Here is a 21,297-nt window from a genome sequence, read left to right on the forward strand (position 1 = left end):
TTATTTCAAACAATAGTTGTCCTTCTAAACATTTCATTAGAGTTACACCAATTGGTCAATTCTATTGTTTATAAAGAGATGGTTCAGATATGGCTCTGTTTGAGGCACAAGCAAAGGCTCTAAACTTGTCATGGAAGCTACCGTCTTGTGCATATGATTATATATACCAGGGGCGTCCAAGTTTTTTCTGCAGTGGGCCACTTCATCAGAATTGTATACGTGCGCGGGCCGCACTCATTTTTCACTGTGAGAAAATATGGCCTTTAATAAGATATGCAGATTAAAATAAATTAAATGACACAAAACCTTTACTTTTCCTCTCACTGATTTCTGGGCCTAGAAAGTTTTGTGACTACAAATGCAGGATTCTGTATAAGTAAAAATAAAATAGTTCTATTTATTTTAGCGATGCACTAAAATGAAAATTCTGGACCAAAACCGAAAATTCAGGGTTCATTTAGCCGAAACTGAAAATGACCCCCCACACACTTTTAATAAAAGTAAGTTACACACCAAAATTGTACAAAAAATTATATATTATGATTGTTAACAGCAATCTCAGGCATACCCAGATTCTAGCATGTACTGGTTGGCTGGGCATTGTATTTTTTGTCCAATTTTAGTGTGTAACCATGCTTTTATTAAAAGTAACACACCACAATTGGACAAAAAAAAATCCACAATATGACTTGGCATGATAGGAGTCTGATTGCTAACAGCAAACACACTCTTTTTATACCCAGGCAACCAGTAAATGCTGGAACCTAGGCATGATGGGACTGTGATTGCTGTTAGCAGATTGCTGTTAGCTGTTAGCAATCACACTCCTATCATCCCAAGTCAGCCAGTACATGCTGGAACAGGGTGGCTGTAAGTGCGGACCCCATACTGCTGGCAGAATCAATACACAAGGGGGAGAGCTAGCCAGGTTTCAGCATGTACTGGCTGACTTGGCATGATAGGAGTGTGATTGCTAACAGCAAACACACTCTTTTTATACCCAGCCAAACAGTAAATGCTGGAACCTAGGCATGATGGGACTGTGATTGCTGTTAGCAATCACACTCCTATAATCCCAAGTCAGCCAGTACATGCTGGTACAGGGTGGCTGTAAGTGCAGACCCCATACTGTTGGCAGTGGCGTCGGCAGGGGGGGGCCAGAGGGGGCCATGGCCCCCCCTACATCATGCTGTGCCCCCCGGTGTGCCCCCCCAATTGAAACGCCGGCTTTTTTTTTTTTTTTAATAGACCCGGAGGAGAGAGTGAGAGGCGCCGAGCGGTTGCTGAGGAATAAGTTCTGAGCAACCGTTCGGCGCCTCTCACTCTTCTCCGCGACCGCGAGGCCTCTTCCTGGTTCGCAGTGCCGGCATTTCAAGCCGAGCGCCGGTATATGTCGTCATATCCGGCGCCCAGCAGTGAAGCCGGCAGAACCAGGGATACAGAGACCTCGCGATCTCACCGCTGGACAAGCCCAAGGTAAGTGAACTTCAAAGGGGGGGTTAGAAAGTTAGGAGGGGGTTAGAGAGAAGAGGTAGATAGGAAGTGAGAAGGGGTAGATAAGGATAGATTGGGAGGGAGAGGGGGTAGATTGGGAGGGAGATGGGGGTGGATGGGATACATTGGGAGGGAGAGGGGATAGTTAGGATTGATTGGGAGGGAGAGGGGGTAGATAGGATTGATTGGGAGGGAGAGGGGGTAGATAGGATAGATTGGGAGGGAGAGGGGGGTACATAGGATAGATTGGGAGGGAGAGGGGGGTACATAGGATAGATTGGGAGGGAGAGGGGGGTATATAGGATAGATTGGGAGGCAGATGTGGTAGATAGAGAGGCAGATGTGGTAGATAGGGAGGGAGATGTGGTAGATAGGATAGATTGGGAGGGAGAGGGGGTAGATAGGATAGATTGGGAGGGAGAGGTCTTTATGGGACAAAAACGGCGTACGTTCAGCTGTTTGGGGACAAAGTTGACATAATGTGTAACTTAGGTGCTGGTCAGGTTCTATATGGGCAGTGTGGACACCAGGGCTGGCTTTGGGGTGTGTGACCAGTGATCTATGCCTGTAATATAGGGGGGTTTATCTATACCTTTAATGCAGAGTTTATATGTAATTTCCAATTGATTTATATCTGCAAAGCTGGGTTTTGTGTCATTCTGTTCATCTGTATCAGCTATATTTCCATACATTATTAATGTTTACCTGCAAATATAGGATTTGCATGTCTTATTCAGTTGATCAATACCTGGAGTGCTGTTTCCACGTGTTGATTATTTGATCTAAACCTTCAGTGCTGAGTGTACATGTGATTTCCAGTTGATATATACCTGCAATGCTGGGTTTGTGTGTTCTGTTGGTTTATACCTGCAATGCTATGTTTCCATACATTATTTATGTATACCTGCAAATACAAGGTTTTTTTAAATCTCATTCAGTTGCATGTGCTGTTTCCATGTGTTGTTTATTTGATCTATACCTGAACTACAGGGTGTAAGTAAAAGAGCGCTATGGTTTAGTGAATGAGGGGACAAAGGGACTCTGGGGATGATTACAGGGGAGAGGACCTCTCAATGTCACGGTGCAGTCAGAAGGAGGGAACACTGCACTGACTCTCACTGTCTTCCCCTGATCTGCAGTCAGTGTGGCAAATATATTGGCAGCAGGGTCTAATATTAATATATATTGGCTGCAGGGGCTAATATTAATATATATCGGAAGCTGGGACTAATGTTTATATATATCGGCTGCAGGGCCTATTATCAATAAATATTGGCTGCAGGGGCTAATATTTATATATATTGGCTGCAGGGACTAATAATATATATCGGCAGTAGGGGCTAATATTAATATATGTTGGCAGCAGGGTATAATTTCTATGTATATCGGCAGCAGGGTATAATATAAGTATGTATCCGCAGCAGGGGCTAATATTAATATATATCCGCAGCAGGGGTTAATATTAATATATATCTGCAGCAGGGTCTAATATTTCTATATATCTGCAGCAGGGTCTAATATTTATATATATTGTCAGCAGGGGCTAATATTAAATAATGAAAAATAACTGTCACTTTAGCTGTTATTTTGAAATCATATTTTAATCACAGTCTTTACTTCAAAGAGATAAGTGCATATTATGTAGTTAAAAATGCACGTCTAACGTGTGTGTGTGTGTGTATATATATATATATATATATATATTATAGTGTATATGTACCGTTTTATAATTGGCCCCCCTACTTTGGTCCCTGGCCCCCCATGTGCCCCCCCTAAATATGAAACCTGGAGACGCCACTGACTGTTGGCAGCATCAATACACAAGGGGGCAGCTAGCCAGGTTTCAGCATATACTGGCTGACTTGGCATGATAGGAGTGGGATTGTTAACAGCAATCACAGTCCCATCATGCCTAGGTTCCAGCACTTACACATCCATGCTATCACACACACATAAATTCATTCATTCACAGATTCATTCCCTCAATCAGGCATACTCATTCAAACACACTCCCCCACCCCCTTACCTGCACTACAGCTCTCTCAATGCCGATCACAGACTTCAGCAGGGGGCACGGCCTCCCTCGTTCTCCCCACAGAGGAGGCAGGACTGGAGCAGAGAATAGACCCTCCCACAAGTAAGCTGCAGGGCTCTTGTGATCCTGGCTGCTGATCTCACGCGGGCCGCACCTCGAGGTCCCGCAGGCCGCATTTGGCCCGCGGGCCGCATGTTGGACGCCCCTGATATATACCATTAATAAATATGTTTGGATTAGATTTTTACCTTTTCTAAAACAGGCTTCATAAGATAAATATGTTTGTGAGTGTGTCAGTGGCTAATTATACACTTTGTGGTTTAAACACTTAAATATGCAAATACATAGGTGTCAGGCTCCGCATACCGAACCCCGACAAGTCACTCACCTGAGTACCCGCTATCCGTAGGTACCGGCTCCAGCGTCACACCTCCAGCTGTAGAAGGCGTGCGTGCGTGCCTTCTACAAACTTTATGCGTCCCCGAATGGACCCGGCGGGGAACACGCTCGGAGGACGTCACGCACGGAGGCGGGCGTCCACCGAGTGGCAAGTTTAAAACCCAGTGCTCAGTTATTGTGTCAAGTACTGATGTTTCTTTGTGAGTTCTATCTTCCTGTGTTCCCGTATACCGAACCTGGCTATTCCCTGGATTCCACTGAGCTCCTGAAACCTGATCTTGGCAACTAAATGGCTTCCTCTGATCTTTGTGTACCGACCTTGGCTATTGATTCTGGACTCTGCTAACCTCCTTGTTTATGACCCTGGCTACTAAATAGCTCTTTCTGATTCCTGTGCTCTGACTCCGGCTATCTCGTGTCCTGAATTTCAGACTCCACAGTAACTTGCCTTCATCACCCCTGACAATAGAAGGCCTTCTGGTCCTTTCAGATTGACACTTGCAATATGATTCTGTTTTGTTATGAAGGGGATTTTATTTAAAGTTTTTATGTGACTATTAACAATGTAATATGCTGTAATATGCAAGGATATAACCATATTAATGGTATGGATATAACTGGTGTGTGTGTGTCTGGGTATGTTAGTCTGTGCATGCATATCTAGTATATGTTATGGTAGGCAGGTGTTTGGTTATGTTAGTGTGTGTGGGAATTCAATACTTTGTATTTATATCTGTGAGGCGGCAGTGTACAAAAAAAAGTTATCTGTGTCTATTGATATTGAAGTTGCTGGCTGCTGCATAACTGCAGAGCCATAGCTAGCTCCTTTTGTGCAGTACAGTATAACTCCTATCATTATACATTAATCCAGACACAGACGGTGGTACAGTTTGACCCCAATCATTATACAGTGATCCAGACACAGACGGTGGTACAGCTTGACTCCCAATGTGATATAGCAATTAGACTCTGAGGGTGGTACAGTAAAATTGCTAATATTATATAGTGTTTAACACACAGATGGTGGCAGAACATGACTCCTATCATTATATAGTGATGCAGACACAGGCGGTGTTTGTAACGTATGTAATGTGGAATTCAAGTAAAGAACCCATAATGCAGTGATAGGCACAGGTAACGAACACAGTCCCAAGAATAGAATGGTCAGGCAAGCCGGGTCAGGAATAGAGAAATTAACGTAGTCAGAAACAAGCACAAATCAGCAATAAGTAGTGTAGGATATCTACTGCAAGAGTAGTAGCTCAGCCAGAACAATAATTCTCTCTAGTTTCCCCTGTCTCGCTACAGTTCCCCCTTTTCTGTAATCCATTCCTGGATTTCCCTGACATTGTTCGTGACATACCAGCATAACTCAGAAGCAGACTCCAGGAACAGCAGACAAGCTGAAAGCGCTGCAGTCTCCACTCTGCAAACTCCTGGCCTTTTGACTGCGGCCATATGTCACGAACGGGGTCTTTACAGACGACTGTAATGACCCACAGCACCAAATGATGGAATTTCAGGAGTGGAGATACAGGACCAGATGCAGGGTAACCACACTTCCCTGAGTGTTGGGTCATCAGGATTGTGTGGCATCACACCAGGGCCCTGACATAGCAGCGGATGTTGTCCAGAACAAAACAAAGTGATATCCTGCAGGTACCCTGGAGCAGGCATGAGACATAGCTCTACAAATGAATGTGCTGGATGCTGCAGGCTGGGAGTAGGGAAGCTAAGCAGAGTAAAAGCAGAAACATAGCAAGCAAGGGGGACAGAGCAAAGAACAGGGAGACCGAGCAAGGAACATAGCCATACAAGACATACATGGTACAGGACACAACAGAAGGCAGGGAAACAAGGCACACCAGGGACAGAGTGAGGAGCCAGGATCCTCAGACGCTTCTTATTTCAACAAGAATAGGATATCTTAAATTGGGACATGGGGAGAAGAAAAAGGAACCAAAATCCTGAGATGATTCAGGGAAAAGAGGGCAAAGGCACATAAAACACAGATACACATGAATACAGGAACTAACCTAGGACTATGTGATAACAATTGGAGATTTAGTCACATCATATGGCCATGGTATGCTGAGCCCACCACTATGCAAAAGTACTCCAATATTCGGTGGGTCTTACACTAAACCCTGCCTACTGAATTACTAACAAACTAAACATTGAATCTAAACACATATCAGAGAAAGACATACCTATAGACTGCAGACTGAGACAAATATAACAAACGGGTGGGGCACAACTTATAAAGGAAACAGAAGCTGAAGCTAAGAGCAGGACCGAAACAAAGTATCAGAAGTATATGACAGAATACAGGGAAATCCAGAAATGGATTACAACAAAGGGGGAACTGTAGCGAGACAGTGGTAGAGTATGACTTCCATCATTATACAGTGGTCCAGACACAGACGGTGGTACAGCATGACCGTTATCTTATATAGTGATCCAGACACAGACAGTAGTACAGCATTACTCCTATCATTGCATAGTGATCTAGAAATGAAGGGTGGTACACCATAACTCCCATTACTATATACCAAGCCAGACCCAGATAATAGTGCAGGATAACTTCTATCATTATATAGCAAGCCAGACAGACCATGGAACAGCATAACTCCAATAACTACATACCAAGCCAGACATTGGTGCAGTGTAACTCCCATTACTATAAAATAAGCCATCCCTCGGTGCCTTGCCAGACAAAAGTATGTGGCTGAGCATCATGAGAGGTGTGGCTATGGGCCATAGCAGCTGCAGGTAACATTTTTTTCTTAGAATATATATATATATTAAGGGATAAGGAATATATAAGGCAGGGGTGTCCAAGTTGTGGGCCACTTCATCAGAATTGTATACGTGCGAGTGCCGCACTCATTTTTCACTGTGAGAAAATATGGCCTTTAATAATATATGGTTAAGGAAAATATTTAATGGACATGTGCAAATTCACACTTCCAAAACACTTAAATTGTGACTTAGAATACACAGCAAAATATAACTATTCTTTGACTATTTTACATAATTTTAGACCCTAATGCCCCCTTCATGAATCTCTGAAGAAGACAAGCTGTCAAATAATAGTAATCACATAAAGTAGGAGAATGCATTGTCCTTTTCATTCAGTGCTTATATATGTCATGTACTGAAACAGTAAAGCTATCCTGGGTAATTGGAGGGGGGGGGGGCAACTGGAACCATCTCATGTCATCCTGTTTCTATCACAGCACCAAAGAGGATTTGTTTATTCCTGTAATGAAAGCAACCTTCCCTTACTGTTATCTGCTCCTGCATCTAAGCTTTCCAATAACTGCTTGGTAATGAGATATTCTTTACCCATCATTCTCGTTTTCAAAATTATTTCAAACAGTTAATCTCTTTTTTATCTCCTAACTGATTTGGTATCTTCTTTAATCTCTGCATCCATACCACAGTGTAGTTCAGTCATTTTGTCAAAATGCCTTGGATATGTTTTGAGTGCAAATATTTTAAATGTCAGACCTAAAAGCTAATAACATAATTGGGACTTTCTTCCTAAAGTATGTATACCAATTGTACCCCAATCAGGAGTGTCAGTCTTGATTATATTCTGCTCACAAGTTTACTAGAGATAATGGTAGTTTTAGTCATAGCAGAAACTGCCGTTGTGATTTTCCTTAGTGTTGTTATTTAATATTTAATTTCTATATATCGGTACTGTAGTACAGCATTCTTCATGCATTATACACAACACATGCTGGTCAACGTAGTGATTGCCAGCAAAGACTAATTCACTAGAACGCAAGGTACTCTAACTTTAACATCTCAACACTGTCATATGGTGGTACAGGGTCCTCCTAAGCAGAGGGATCAGGATGATTACGATATTGCCATTATAAAAAAGACATTTATGACTTCATAATTACGTGAACTAACCAAGCGCTAAGCACCACTAGATAGCCCTGATGCATTGTGTTACCAGAGGGACCTATATTGCGGACATTGACGCCCCAGGATGTGGCTATACGGGGGCCCTGCTGCAGATTTCAGTGTTGCTGAATGCCTTGACATCAGTGCATTACAGCAACACCGTTTAAGCGAAGAACTTAATCGCTTTCTAAGCTTATTAAATGCCATGACGTGCCAGGCACGTCATCGGTTTTTAACTGACTGTTTTTCCATAATGTGCCTGGCACAACATTGATCGTTAAGGGGTTAATAATCTAAATTGTGAAACTATATTATTATTCAACTAGCAAAATACATTCATAACGTTACATGAAGCGAAAAAAGCCCATGTGATGAAGCTGTGGAAATAATAAAACAATCAAGTACTAGAAAAATCCCAGACAACGGTTTCATCTGTAGCTTTTGTCATCCCTTTCATTACAGTTATGTTATTAAGGAAACACTCACATAATCTATATTCTACATACATTTTTCTGTCTCTGCAGTGGCTTGAAACTGCAGAGAGCATTGTGACCATGTGTAAATAAAGTTATGCAGACCGTCTGCAACAGCAAAACTTCACACATCTCCCAAAGGATCAGTTGAGTAGATCCAATTTGGGACTCAATAACTTTCTTCCCTAGTCCCTTCTATGCCCTGCTTTGTGGATAAAAATAGTACTGCCTTGGCATTTTATAGGATGACTGGTTTCTACATATGTATCCATAATTACTAAAGCATCCTTTTTTTGTAACCAAAATGTTCCCATAATTTTATAACATTTTTTTGTAAAGCCTCTGATAACTGGGAAAAATGATTACTTTTTTTCAATCAGGGGAGGGCACACCAGTTTCTTTTTACATTTTCTCAACATTTCCCACAGTAAAATTAGATCTTTTGTACTGATCACAAAGTGTTTCATATTACTGCCAAACTGATTATTTCTATAAATGGAAAACAAAGCCTTATAGTTGCCAAGTGTAAAGAAAAAAAAAAACTCTTTGTGGCCAAAGAAATGTGAAATTCTACATAAATCTATGTATAAAGAATATGTCTGTGCAGTAAGCAGGCTCTATGGAATAACATAGAATTGGACAAGACACTAATTCGAAGACCCACAATACTTAAATGGGAAATCCCACCATATTTTGTATTTCTACAAACCATTTTTGACAATAGCATATTAACAATAGGTGGCCAACGATAGACTATCTCAGTCTTAATTACTCAAAGGCACAGTCTGGCTTATGAAGGTCCATGGGGAAAGAGGATGTATTGAACAAGCAGGACTTCACTGATCAGTTACCTAGTGTGACGTTTTGTTATTTTTCTAGGAATAACATAAAAATACCCAATAAAATAACCACTAGTGCTTTGGTTATCCATGTAAATGCTCTGCACATAATATATATTGTCCAGTAGGCTGCTAGAAACCATGGAAAATATACTCTAAAAACAACAAATATGTATTTATAGTACGTGTATATACTACTAGGCATATTTGCATCTTTTTTAAAGAAAAACTACTCTTATTAAATGCAACACTGCATTACTGTTTTTAAAGCTCTAAGAAAAATACTTTAAGCTTCCAATTCTACCTCCTGTACCATGAGTGCTAGCCTCTCCCAGTCCCTCTTGTCTGTTCTTCTCTATTAGGGAACTGTTGATGCATGGGTGTTTTTTCTGCATCCTTTCAGTGGTCAGAGGTGAGGTGGTTCTGCTAGTACCACAGGACACCAGCCCCTTCTCACATATTTAAAGATACTGCCTTCAGATCAGGTCGCATTTACCGTGCATGTGCTCTGGGGTCTTGTTCGATCCCCCTGGAGTGTCTCTTCTAGGAACTTTGTAAGTAATATGCATTCAATACCCAGATATGTTTAGGAGACGCTGCAGTGCACCATCCCATCCACAGTGTGCTATTTGTGTCACTTTTGGCTGCTCAAAGTAGCCAATCAGTGGCAGAAAAGGACTCACAGGGGAAGAAAAATAGACAGCCGGGGGTAAGGAAACCTAGTGACGGGCCCCATACAGTCTGCAGAGCTGCTTATCTCTGGTTTCCCCTGTCCTCGCTACAGTTCCCTCTTTGCTGTATTTCCTTCAGTATTATGCTTTATGTTTGTTGTTATATTCCATTCCTGGATATCCTTATGCTCTGCCATTAACATTTGATTATTAAATGTTGGTCCTGCTCTTGGCTTCAGCTTCTGTTTCCTTTATAAGTTGTACCCCACTTGTTTGTTATGTTTGTCTGCCTGCAGTCTAAATGTATGTTTTATCTCTGTTCTGTGTGTTCTGATTTAATGTTTAGTTTCAGCTTATTAGAAATTCAGTAGGCAGTGTTTTTCTGGTTAGGTTTAAAATGGGTGTTCTGTGTATTCCTATGTATGTTCGGCTTTGCTGTTTATGCTTTATTCAGTTTCATGTATTTCTCTATCGCTATGTTTCTTGCTCTGTCTCCCTGTTTCTTGCTAAGTCCCACTTGCTTACTCTGTCCCCCTTGCTTGCTGAGTCCCCTTGCTTGTTATGTTTCTTTAGACCCTTTTATAATACTCTGCTTAGCTTCCTTAATCCCAGCCTGCAGCATCCTGCACATTTCTCTGCATTTCTCTTCATGTCTCATGCCTTCTCCAGGGTGCCTCCAGGATATCACCAGGTATTGTTTTGTACTGGACAACATCCACTGCAATGTCAGGGTCCTGGTATGTGGCCACACTACCCTAGTTGCTCAATACAACTGCACCAGGCCCTGTCCAACTCCACTACTGAACCATAACTCCCGAATACCATCATTGGGCGCTCTGGGTGCTTGAGGTAAGCAGTATGGACCTCACCTCTTACACCTAGTCTAATAAATCCCTATGTGCACCTGAAGAAAATATTTTAAAGATGGGACTCACCTATCATATGCATTAAATTATATATGATAGCTGATATGTCCCTTTAAAATGTAAAGCAAATATTATGGGAAAATGCAGAACATTACCTGAGTGAATGGGGCTACAGTTAAGCCCTCCTTGTTGCCCCCTAGGCTCATAAATAGCCTGCTTATGGAAAATCCGGCCATTACTTTAATCAATGATTTCATATCCAGTCATATCTAGGATTACAATAAAATCATGTCTGAAAATCCTCCTTATCCACACTAATAATGATAATGATGTGTATTTTTTTTTTATTGTTAATCTCCAAGCAATGACCTGTAGCTAGCTGTTGGATCCATTTGCAAGCAATGACTGGTGCCTAGGTGTGTTTTCTATTTCCAAGCAGACTAAACTTGTCAAATCTCATGTCCATGTCCATGGCCATGGGAGACCAATACAATGTCTGCCCCTGTAAGCCCATCTCCCTCCTTCTACATGGAGGCTACTAATTTCTTGTTGCAATACGACTGTGTGAGCATATGCAAGTAATGTTGTGCATGCACGTGTGATGTCATTTGCCTGCTTTTTTAAAATCTATGCTGTTTAACCTCTACATAACCTCATTGCCTGCAGAGTTTTTTCTATTCATATTCTGACCTTGCCATTTGTTGCTTCAAGTGTTGTGACTGTTTGATTCTTTGTCTGCTATTTAATGTCCAGACCGACTCGTTGCTGTTGATACAGAGTTTTGTTTCCTGATTCGATTTTGTTCTTTGCAACACTGTTCTATGCTTCCCAGGACTGGCCTGTTCCTGATTCAGATTAGTTCTTGTTGATGCTGTTCTTCAGCTTCCAGACCAGGCTTGTTCCTGTTTGTTTGTTGCAGCTTCCTACACTACTACCTCGTTTTTTTATTTTCATTGTAGCTGTCACAATCTTATTTCCACATCAGGGTTCTGATTCCAACGAGTGTTACAAAACTAATGTTTACAAAAGAACATTGGGAATTGTCACATCTACAGTAAGATAAAACTAAAAATAATTACATTCAGTACTGAAAGTCATCCATCAACTGTGTTCTTGTTATTTTTACTTGGTGTTCACTTTTTGCATTATTCAGGATTTTATATACAATTGTTAAATACACTAAGACTGTAGTCTAGACTTTTCATGCATATTTTAAATAATTTCTCATGATTCACCAAGTAAGAACTGTTCCAAAATCTTATCATATTATTACCTGCATTATTTTAGCAGTCTGTTAATACCAAGATTGACCCTTTCCGGGGTCTCTTCTTCTCTGGGCAAGGGAATGGCAATTGTCTATACTCACTCCAACCAATGTTCTGGCTACCGCCTTACCTACTATTCCATGTTCCCTGTCCAGTTCCCTCCCACTAAATGCTGTATGGGGCTATACACAACTAACCTGGCCTCTGACAGAAGAGGGAGAGCTCCAGGGAGCATACCCTGGGAACTTACCATGTATGCTAATGAGCCTCTAAAGCCAGGTATTGTTTACAACCACCCAGTTCCTCAGTACAGAGGGGCTGGAGCACAAACCACACAGTTTTTTTATGATCAGGGTTAATATCTGTAGCATTTACATCACTGATTTTATTTTACCCATAAGAGTTAATTTTGTAAAAATGTTTTAATCGATTTAATTGTATTCATTGTAGTTAGGGTTACTTGGTAATGAGTTTTAGTGTTAAGTTTGCTGAGTAGATAATTTTAGTGTAAGGCTTACAGTTATTGAGTGGGAAATTTTAAGGCTAGAGTTTTTATGCTAGTAATTTGGATGGGTTGAGACTCGTCAGTCTAGGTTTCGTTAGTGGGAATTTTAACGTTTATTCATTTTATTTTAATTTGTTAATATAATTGTTTAGTGGGTATTAAAATTAAGTTTTTAGTTTGCCCACTCCTAGTGAATGGAGTATTTTATGAAACAAAATTAATTTTATTTATAAAGACTGTTTGGTAGGTGGGCGGGTAGTGAGTGAGACATACAAAAAAGTATGTTTAGATGGGAAGTGTTTCAGTTTAGCAACTCTAAGTTAAGTGCCAGATTTTATTTTATTTTATTTATCATTTGATGGTGGCTGATTAAGTCTGCGGCTTGAAATCAAAATTATGCATGTTCCAATTCTCAAATGACACATGGGCCCAGTAAATCCATCAGTCAAAACTCAGTTTGATCTAAACACAATTTCTTATAGATGCATAAAGCATGTCCAAATACCCTTAGCCTGGTTTAAATTGAAATATGGAACCACAATACTGGCTCAAATGAGACATGCTCCCGGCATATCTATCAGTACAAAATCCACGTTTAAAAAACAGAAATGCACATGTTCCAATTTAGGTCTCATAACATACCCTTTATTAGGTACACCTGTTCAATTGCTTGTTAACACAAATAGCTAATCAGCCAATCACATGGCAGCAACTCAATGCATTTAGGCATGTAGACTGCTGAAGTTCAAACAGAGCATCAGAATGGGAAAGAAAGGGGATTTAAGTGACTTTGAACGTGGCATGGCAGACGGGCTGGTCTGAGTATTTCAGAAGCTGCTGATCTACTGGGATTTTCACCCATAACCATCTCTAGGGTTTACAGAGAATGGTCCAAAAAGAGAAAATATCCAGTGAGCGGCAGTTGTGTGGACGGAAATGCATTGTTGATGTCAGAGGAGAATGGGCAGACTGGTTCGAGATGACAGAAAGGCAACAGTAACTCAAATAACCACTCGTTATGGTATGCAGAATACTATCTCTGAACTTGCAACACGTTGAACCAAAATTGGACAATGGAATACTGGAAGAACGTTGTCTGGTCTGATGAGTCTCGATTCCAGCTGCGACGTTCAGATGGCAAGGTCAGACTTTGGCGTAAACCACATGAAAGCCTTGTATCAACGCCTTGTATCAACGGTTCAGGCTGGTGGTGGTGGTGTAAAGGTGTGCGGGACATTTTGGCACACTTTGGGCCCCTTAGTACCATTTGAGCATCGTTTAACAGCTTACTAGAGTATTGTTGCTGACCATGTCCATCCCTTTATGACTAGAGTGTTCCCATCTTCTGATGGACACTTCCACCAGGATAATGCACCATGTCACAAAGCTCACATCATCTCAAACTGGTTTTGAACATGAAAATTAGTTCACTGTACTCCAAGGGCCTCCACAGTCACCAGATCTCAATCCAACAGAAAACCTTTAGGATGTAGTGTAACGGGAGATTCACAATTTTTGCCGGCTTTTTGGGGTCATACTAAATGATGAGTTATATATCAATCAGAATCGTTTTAGAACAAAGCCCTTGGTGTCCTGACAAAATATATGGTTTGTGTGGGTGCAATAAATGAGAAAGTAGGAAATTACAATTAAACAAAGACATAGCAAAAATGCTGAAAACCCCCTGCCTCTTCAAAAGTAAAATAGCGTATAATCCCTGTGTTTCAAGGGGTTAATTATTAAGTTGTGCAAAGTATTCCTGGGCTAAAACACAATTGTCTTTAAACAGTCACATTTACTTAACATGGCTAATTCTACTATTATAAATCTTAAGTCTCCCGAGTCTCCTTGTGTTCGTTGCAGTATTTATATGCAAAGCTCAATAGCATTGACAGGTTTGCAGCTGTTTTATTCTGAGTACAAAATGCATTGGATGCACATAAGTACATGCTCGCAATAATTGCGCATGTGCATTTTTTAGTAGAAATGTTGAGCTTTTGTTTGCTTCCATCAGCAACAAGAATACATGGAAGAATGTAATCAACTCACCAATTATATTGGCCACACAACAATGAACACTCATTTTGTTAATATCTATATATACATCTATATATTAAATTACTAATGGAGAATGGAGCCCAGCAAGAAAAGCATCACTTATTAAAGTTTAAGCAATCATGCAATTAGATTTGTTATAACAATACGCATACCCTGTAGTATCCCCACTAAACTTAATGGGAGCCAAGGTTCCATTACAATAAACGGTAGTAACAGCTGCCAATTACATGTATGTTAGCTGAACATATATGTTCAGCTAGAATACATGTGATTTGCTGCTGCTGTTCCCATAGGCTGGGAGTGCTACAGAGCATGTCCACGAAGAGGATGGTAGGTGAGAGGGAAAATGAGTCCAAAGTAGTCCATTAAGTGTACAAAACACCTTCTTAATTTAGTTTCTTTGACACATACAGGTTTATCCACTAAACAGCAGATAGGTATCTAAATGATGTATCTGATTGACTCTGGTCAAGTTTAGTGCACTCATCTTCTACCTACCCTAAGTTTTGTTCTTATTGACTTCAAGCGGAAGTACTATGGTGAATTGTGCATGCATCAGGCATTTTGTGTTGGTACTTAGAGTGCCCTTTGTTGCCAAAAGAACCGCTCAATGTGTGAGCACCCAGCCACCACACATAAAATAATTATATGGAATGTAATTAGAGAATATTTGGTAGCTAGAGATCAAGGTCAAATAGCAGCAAAGCACACAGAAACACTGTATAGACACTGGGGTTAAACATCTGTTGTTCACTCACACAAAGATGCCCTGCTGTTTTTGTTCAACTAATCCTTATGATCATTAGGAAGCTTCTCTGTTTAATCCTGATGCCCTGTAAAGACACCCACGCATGCAGTACTGCTCCAGATGTTCATTACACACGTGCACCATTAAAACCATGCAAGAAAAAATATTTTGTGTGTGTTTTGCTGTTGACCAAGTTAACCAAAGCTAAAGGGATTTGAAACTCTGTGCTCTTTGCGTGTATTTACTATTCTATAGTATTATACATAAACATACTGTAACACTAATATCAACATATTAGCTGTGTTCTCAAATATTAACTTACTCTCTCTCTCTATCTATATATACATATTCCAAATATTTCATTTTTTTAGATTGTGATCAGCAGCAGTGGGGACAAAATTAAGAAAGGGGGAAACAGAGTGATCAGCAAGCAGGGCTCAATTGCCCTGCTTTGCTGATTGTTTATCAAAGGTTTTAGGAGGGTCTGGATAGACCCTCTGGGAACCTTTTTTACAATTAATATTGTTTCTGGTGGTGTAAGGACTGACACAGCCATCAGAGAATGCCCAAACATCTGTGTGTGCATTCTCAGTTATCCTAGTGCAGGGGAAGGCGACCTTCGGCACTCCAGATGTTGTGAACTACATTTCCCTTGATGCTTTGCCAGCATTATGACTGTAAGAGCATTATTGGAGATGTAGTCCATAACATCAGGAATGCCGAAGGTTGCCTACCCCTGTCCTAGTGTAACACAGGAACAGTCAGCTGTTTAACTTTATCTCTTTAGCAAATACCATAGAATGTACTTTTATGTCCCCTTTCATCTAGGGTATCATCCAACTTTACAGGTATCCAAACCTAGAAGGGAAGGGCGGGACTGTGTTTGAAGCAGCATAGACCATCAATTTTATAGTTTCTTGGGACTGTCAAGGGAGATCAGAGGATCAGAGGATTTTCTCATTGGCTCATGATCCGCACTGCCCGCATAATTAAAGAAGATTTGGTAGCTCGACAGAACAGCAGTACAATGCCTGAAAAGTGTGACTATCCCACTGAAAATGGGACAGTTGGGAGGTTTGTTATTGTTTACGCTCTGATCGGAATTTTTTGTCAGTATGGTAGCCAAAAAAAAAATCTTAATTACACATAAGGATTCTCTAGTCCTCAAAGTAAAATTGCGATGTATGCCAGGACTAGGCAAAATGTAGCTTTTATTGCATTTTCTGAAAACATCTATTCTGATAAATATGCAAAGTATATGGGAGCTTTAAGATATTTAAAATGCTAAACAATACAAGGAATAATTTTATTATTATATTTACCAAATCTGTTATTGAATTCTATGACCCAAAAAAGTAAAATAACTGGGGCATGATGAGATCTTACATATGAAAATTAGATTTTTTATTAGTAATTAAGGTTTAGGCTTGATGCTTGCATTTGCTAGGACACACTCCATGCCTACAAAACAAGCCTCTGTGAATTAAGAGGACACTACACAAAATATGAAGCTTTAGCTATATGGGGACTCTTTAATTTACAATATTATACTAGCAAAGCAGAAATGTGTATTTATAGTACTTGATACAAATGAAATTGTTCCATCTTACCTCCAAACGCGGGCCTCATTGTAAAGTCATGCTCATCAACACGCAGAAGCTGATCATTTTTACTCTTTCTGAGTTTAGTTATGTCGTGGGGTTTTTTCAACACATGGCTGCAAAGAATAAAAAAAATTTGAATGTTAGTTAATTGGTAAAGGATATATATGCCTTTGTAGGTCTTTGCTATCTGGTGTCGTCGGCCATACCTGCAGGTAAGGTATAGGGGGAAAACCACTTGTTTGCCTTTTTTTTTTTCCCATGTTATTGCTTTTCTAGTTAACTAAAAATCAGGTGGCTTTTCCGGAAAGTACAGCATTGTTTAGTGTGGTAACCTAATTTAACTTTGGCTCTTGTTTGAAGAAGAGGGTTAGTTGAAAACAGTGACGTTGAGTCCTGGCCTTGGGCCCCAAGCAACTGGACACTGTATTGCCAATGCACCCTGATAGATGACCTTGAATACATATGATCAATGTATCCTGGCTTATACAAGTTTTATTTATCTTTTATAATGCTGGTGATAACTTTGAGCCTTCTGTATTTCCATATTTAAACTATCTTAAGTACCCTTTTTAATATTTTATGACTGTATCTCTATAAATTAAAATCTCTTGAAAGTGTCCCTATCACCCAAAAAGACCTGAAAAAGGCTGTATGTCATATTAACCATTTCAAGAAACAATGTGGCAGTTTTAATGATATCTACTGGAATTTTTTATTAAAAAAATGTAATTAAAGTATCATATATGTAAGGTGTAACATATGTAAGATTGTATGCACTTTTGAATAATTGGCAAGTTTATTTAAGACAAACTAAGAAGTGAATAGTTCATTGGGTCTTTGTTGGTTATATAATTTATATTGAAGTATTAAGAGAACCTATTTTTGAATTTAGACCTTTAATGCACACTACATCAAAGGTGGGGCCCAACTATGAGAGAAGGTTTCCTGCCTGTAACAGTTATGTTGCCATTTGGTTTAACCCCCAGGTACTGTGACCAGGGGAGGGCTGGCAGCCTAAAGCCTGGGGGGCAAGTCAAGTGAAGTGGCTCCGCCCCCTCGCACTCACCTTTCACCCCTCACGTTGCTCCCATCACTATGCGGCCATCAGACTGCTGGAAAACTTATCTAAACGGCCGCTGGGTGCTGATGCCACCGGCCAGAGCTACTTTAATCCTTTTTTTTATTTATTTAATATGCCGGATCGGCTTGCCATATTAAAAATAAATAAAGTATTAAAGTAGCGCCGGCCGGCAGCATCGGCACCCAGCGGCCGTTTAGATTCGATTTCCAACAATCTGATGGCTGCATAGTGATGGGAGCAGCGTGAGGGGTGAAAGGTGAGTGCGAGGGGGCGGAGCTTTCACCCCTCACGCTGCTCCCATCACTTGGCGGCCATCGCATACGGCCGCTGATGCCGCCGGCCGGCGCTGCTTTAATTATATTTTTTTTTTCATTTAATAGCCGATCCGGCTTGCCCAGCGGCCGTTTAGATTAGATTTCGGGCGCCCTGGAGGGCAATTGCCCCCCGACCCAGCCCGCCCCTGACTGTGACCCTCAGGACTTAGCAGTTCTGTTGAAAATCAAACCGAACCACAAATCAAAAAGTTGGAAGAACAGGCCAAAGGATCAGGGCAGAGTGGGTAGCAGGGGCAGAACAATAGGGGGTGCAGCCAGTGCAAGGCACTGATGTAACATTAAGTGGGGCCCCCAACACCAGCCCAGACACCCCCAGGCTGGGTATACTGCTAGGCCAGTGGCCATTGTCTCATTAAGTCTGAACGCCAGGATATGACATTGTGCAAGGACTGAGGAAAGAGCTGACACCAGCTTGTGGACAGTTAGCAAAGGTAAGGGTGTGTGTAAGTATGTTAGTTTGTGGAAGTAGTATAGTGTACGTGTTTGTGGAAGTATGTTAGTGAGTAAAATTGAAAAATCACATAAAAAAAAATCAGAGTTACATATGTATAGAATAGATGCTTACCCGTGCATGGCTCGCACAGTGTGAATCTCTTGAATCCACCCAGGGGAACCAGGAACCCAGTGGAGTCACGTGAATTTACATCACGTCACGTGACTCCGCTCTGTTCCTGCTTCCCCTGGGCTGTACAAGAGAAGTGCTCACACAGAGTGTGGCAACACAGAGGGTAACAGCAGCCCTGCAGAAGTTTGTGGGGTGGGGGAACGAATGAGTATCTGTGAATGAATATCTGTAAATAAGTATATTAATGAGTGAATGAATGTTTGTGAATAAGTAAATTAATGAATATGTGTGTGATAGCATGGATGGGTAAATGGGGAGGCTGTTTGAGGCTATGATGCCACAGGCAGGCAAAGATGGTATGATAAAACCCTCCATCACTGGGGCCACTGCAAAGGCCTGAGAGCCAGCTTCCTCCCTACCGACTATAGGCCCTGGCCTTGTAAAGGCTTCTGTGTATAGGTACAGGGGGTCAGTTTCTACTGATTTTCCCCCTGGAACAGGCTTTACCATATTAATTTAGGATTGGCCCTGTACTTTGCCAACATGGATGATATTGTATATTATAACTTTTTCCTGAGTCTCACCATGTTTTCAGCTACCCCCAGAAGTATATTATCTCATCACTTGCTGTGGGAATTATCTCTGGCAGACAGCCAGGATCTGCAACCCAGGAGAGACAGCCATTGTTTCAGTTTAATGTCAGACTCTTCTCCCCTACCCCATGGTGCACACTAATATGTTGTATAAGTCAGCCCCCCCCAAGTTCCACCACTACAGACATTTACCCTGGCCAAACCCTGGAACTGAGTCTCGGCTAGTGACTGGGAAACCGGGGAAAGAGTGTGTTGTCCCACGATAAGGGAGCACAAGTCAGCGGAGGTAGTCGGTCAGACTATCCAGCTCCGTGACAGATGGCAAGTCCTAAACTTCCAATCTGGGTGTTGGGCAGTTCATGTGGATGCAATCTGGGTGCCACAGCAGGCATGATACTAAAGTGGGGGCAAAATGCAAGGGTATGGGGGCAGTGGCGACTCTAGAAACAATATATAGGGGGGGCACACAAGATACCACAGTCAAACTGGGGGGGCATTCATAATTTCCAAAAGTAATGTGCTATGGAATTATACTTTTGTTATTGGGCTAAAATAATACTTGATCATTCAACATGGGAAGCCTGAAGCCACAATTGAGTGCGACTAATCCTTGAAATAAAAATTATAACACAATAAATAACTTTTCAACTAAATGATTTCAGGGCCTTGAACGTTTTGTCCCCTGAAGTCACTACAACTTCAGGAGGGCATTTTATCTCTGGATAAATATAAATTAGCTAATTCCTACTGTAAGTTAAGTGCCAGGAAACAGATGACCAAACACACACACACCAACACAGGCTCTGTCACACCGACACCCAGAAACACACACCAGGACAGGCTCTGCCACACCGACAACCAAACACCCACACACACCAGGACAGGCTCTGCCACACCCACATCCAAACACACACCCTAGGACAGGCTCTGACACACTGACAACTGAACACACACACCAGGACAGGCTCTGCCACACTGACAATTGAACACACACACCAGGACAGGCTCTGCCACACCAACACCCAAACACACACCAGGACAGGCTCTGCCACACCAACACCAATACACACACACCCGAGAACAGGCTCTGCTACACCGATAACCAAAAACACACAAACAGCAGGACACAATCTACGTCACAGACGTCTACATCAGGATGGATTTTTCACACTGCATTGTCGTTTATACCCCCCTTAGTGTTTTTGCCCCTTGTGTATTGATGCCCCTGCTGCCCATATATATTAATATTAGCCCCAGTTGCCGATAGCAGGTATAGATCAACACAATAACACACAAACCAAGCTTTGCATGTATAGATCAACTGAAATTCACTTGTGATCTCAGCACTGAAGGTATATATCAAATAAACAGAATCAGACATACAAATCCTGTATTTGCAGGTATACAATAGTATATGAAACGTAGCATTGCAGGTATAGATCAAATAAATACATGGAAACAGCATTGCAGGTATTAATCAACTGAATAAGACATACAAACACTGTATTTGCAGGTATACATAAATAATGTATGGAAATATATAGATATGGATCTACAGAATAACACAAAAACCCAGCTTTGCAGGTATAGATCAATTGGAATTCACATAAAAACACATCATTAAAAGGTATATTTAAAACCCATGAGCCTGGTGCTGATGTTTAAAATAAACAGAATCTTAACTCCTCCCACAGGTAAGTAGCAAGGCTCGAGGTGCGGCCCACGTGAGATCGGTTGCCCTGGCTGCCGATCTTACTTACGCAGGCCGCACCCTCTCTCTCCTCCGCATTAAAAAAAAATAATAATAATAAAATAAAAAAAAGACGGGATTTAAAGTCGCATTGC

General features: G+C 41.1%; 1 protein-coding gene across 1 annotated transcript in view; it reads right to left on the reverse strand.

The window, feature by feature from the left end:
- LOC149278767 (gamma-aminobutyric acid receptor subunit rho-2-like) overlaps positions 1-21,297 on the reverse strand; it is a 38,607-nt gene that overhangs the window by 12,878 nt on the left and 4,432 nt on the right. Inside the window, exon 2 of the mRNA XM_089501746.1 lies at positions 16,885-16,991. Within this exon, the coding sequence (XP_089357872.1) occupies positions 16,885-16,991 (107 nt within the window). The remainder of the gene's footprint in view (positions 1-16,884; positions 16,992-21,297) is intronic.

The sequence above is a fragment of the Sceloporus occidentalis genome, unplaced genomic scaffold (assembly GCF_023333645.1).
Source record: "Sceloporus occidentalis isolate IW3139 unplaced genomic scaffold, rSceOcc1.0.p SCAF_181, whole genome shotgun sequence".
In the NCBI taxonomy this organism is placed as follows: Eukaryota; Metazoa; Chordata; class Lepidosauria; order Squamata; family Phrynosomatidae; genus Sceloporus; species Sceloporus occidentalis.